The sequence below is a fragment of the Gobio gobio genome, assembly GCF_949357685.1.
Source record: "Gobio gobio genome assembly, chromosome: 3".
Classification (NCBI taxonomy): Eukaryota; Metazoa; Chordata; class Actinopteri; order Cypriniformes; family Gobionidae; genus Gobio; species Gobio gobio.
In genome coordinates, this window is record NC_137099.1 from 788,571 (window position 1) to 791,368 (window position 2,798).

The 2,798-nt window shown below is 38.2% G+C and overlaps 1 protein-coding gene across 1 annotated transcript in view; it reads left to right on the forward strand.

The window, feature by feature from the left end:
• LOC307123314 (uncharacterized protein) overlaps positions 1-1,075 on the forward strand; it is a 15,582-nt gene extending 14,507 nt beyond the window's left edge. The window contains exons 7-9 of the mRNA XM_079811826.1: positions 146-225; positions 318-401; positions 494-1,075. Coding sequence (XP_079667952.1) covers positions 146-225; positions 318-401; positions 494-654 — 325 coding nt within the window. The 3' untranslated portion in view covers positions 655-1,075. The remainder of the gene's footprint in view (positions 1-145; positions 226-317; positions 402-493) is intronic.
• The last annotated feature ends 1,723 nt before the right edge of the window (positions 1,076-2,798 follow it).

Consider the following 2,798-nt stretch of genomic DNA (forward strand, 5'->3'; position numbering starts at 1 on the left):
GTGTGTGTGTGTGATGTGTAGGTTTAGGGGCAGTGTAGGGGGATAGAAAATACAGTTTATACAGTATAAAAACCATTACGCCTATGGAAAGTCCCCATAAAACATGAAAACCCAACGTGTGTGTGTGTGTGTGTGTGTTCATCAGGTTTCCAGCCTCATCAGCCGAGCGTCTGAAGGTCCATCAGAGCGCTGTGGAGTCTCTCGGTCTCGCCTGCTACACACAAGGTCAGAAAACCCTGAGCCAATACAGCGCAGAGCTTCCCATGATGCTCCTCTGACTGAGTGTGTGTGTGTGTGTGTGTGTGTGTGTGTCGCAGGAGCGCTGACGAGCCTCTTCTACCTGGCGTACTGCTTTCATGATGACGTGCCGGGGGGAATCCTGACCAACACTAACTGTGGAGGTTTGTGTCTCCCTCTCTCGCTCTGCTGGTTCATGAGCATGTGTGTGTGTGTAACGATGTGTGTGTGTGTGTGTGTGTGTGTGTGTCCGCAGGAGAGAACTGTAACCGCGGCGCTGCGCTCGGCGCTCTCCTCGGCGCGCGGGCGGCGTACTCCGGCTCATCCGTGCCCCAGCGGTGGAAGGACGGGCTCCAGGACGCCCCGGAGACAATCACTGCCATCCTGAGGGATCTGAAGAGCTCCACATCAGCCTGACGCTCTCACACACACACACACACACACACACACACACACACACACACACACACACACACACACACACACACACACACACACACACACACACACACACACACACACACACACACACACACACACACACACACACACACACACACACACGCGCGTGCGCTGCTGGCACAGGAAGTGCTACCCACAGACTGACTTCCCCTCATCCGCCTCTCATGACCTACTTGCATGATTCTCACATCAGAAGTGTGTGTGTGTGTGTGTATGATCATCACTCAAACACACTTTAGAGTTCGTCTTATCTTCAGGCCAGATGTGATGGAAAACTGACATTCTCATATTATTAGAAATGTGATGATAACCGTCCAGATATTAATAACTCAATGTTTGCTTTATACTTTTAAAACCTGTAGCTGTCGTTTCATCAATCATTAAAATAATCTTAATAATCTGCCAATGGGGTAAGAAAAATAATCTTAATTCAAACAGAAAACAACATTATTTTTCTTACCCCATTGGCAGATTATTCTGCTTATTTTAAGCAAAAACTCCCTTAATTTTGAGCTATTTTCCGCCAAAACAAGACAAAAAAATTTGCTTGTCTAGTAAATGCTTCTTAATGTAAGATATTTTAGATATTTTAGATATTTGGACTGAAAACAAGACAAAAATACTAAGTAATAAAAAAAAATTTTGCAGTGTATTTTCCTCATATTTTATGGTTTGATGTAAAGACAAACGCCTCCTCTAGACGTCACTTATGGACTCGACTGCAGTTTTTTTGAATTGCTCTTTTATAATTTATTCTTATTATTCGGCATAAACGCTAGAGAAAATCCCCCCCCAAAAAACAACATCAGAACTCAATCTGATGAACTGAGTGCTTCTGTCATCATATCTGTATTCATTTGATCATTTCATTGAACGACATTTGGTTTTCTCTGATATTTTGTAAACAGTAAATATATTAAAATAACCCGTTGAGAAATAATGTAGCGTACCGCATGCTTTTGACTGGACTCCTCTCTGTGTTTGTATTTATTTACATATCTTTATTATTATGACTTCAGTTATTCTACTAATTGTATCTATAAATGTTGTTATTGTATTTTTTATTTTATTTTAATATTATGTTAATACCCAAACCAATAAAAAGACAATAGAAGAGAAGTGATGTAGCACATGACTCTGGACATCAAGAGTGTGATATTGACACATCCACACACACACACACACACACTTATACACACACACACCTATGAAAAACTGAACCTATGAACCACATTTTGATTTTTTTTAAATCACAGCTTCATCTGAATGAAATGAAACTTGGTGACTTTTCTAGCATTAGGGATGTAAACACACAATAATTGGGGTCATGATTCGAGCATGCTGATTGGTCGTAAAAAAAAAAGTAGCGTTCATTGTCTTTGACTGACCATAGGAAATGAACGGGAAATCTGCAAAAACACAAATTCTATAAAAATCTATATTTCTCACAACAACAAATAAAATCTAAAATTTTATAATAAAAAGTTTTTGAGATTTTTTAAAAATATATTCAAATCCATCAACAAAAAAAAATCATTAAATGTGTTGAAAAGAGACCAAAGCCTCTCCATAGAGACCTCTAGTGGTCACACACATGCTTGCAGGATTTCTTAAATAATTCCAAAAGAGGGGCTAATCTGCCTTCAGAAAAAATATTTTGAAGACCTAGTCTCTATTTTAACCTGAAATACTGCAATAATAAAAAAAATACCCCAAAAAAATTTGTATAATTTTCAATTTCAAAATAGACCATTATTGCACAAATATTAAAAAATACCACCTCTCTGTGTTTGTTTGTTTCCCCCCATGTAATTTCTACAGTTATTATTTATTTACATATCTTTATGACTTCTATTATTCTATCATCTGCTACTAATTGTATCTAATGTTGTTGTATTTTTTATTTTATTTTCATATTATGTTAAATACCCAAACCAATAAAAAGACAATAGAAGAGAAGTGATGTAGCAAAAACACCATCATACTCCTAAAATTCTGTTTTCCGTCATAAATTCGGTACTAAAAGGGCTCAGATATAAGCTGCTGACTGTGAAATTTCAACGTCTTGCAACCTATCCTCCTCTTGGACAACTTTTAAC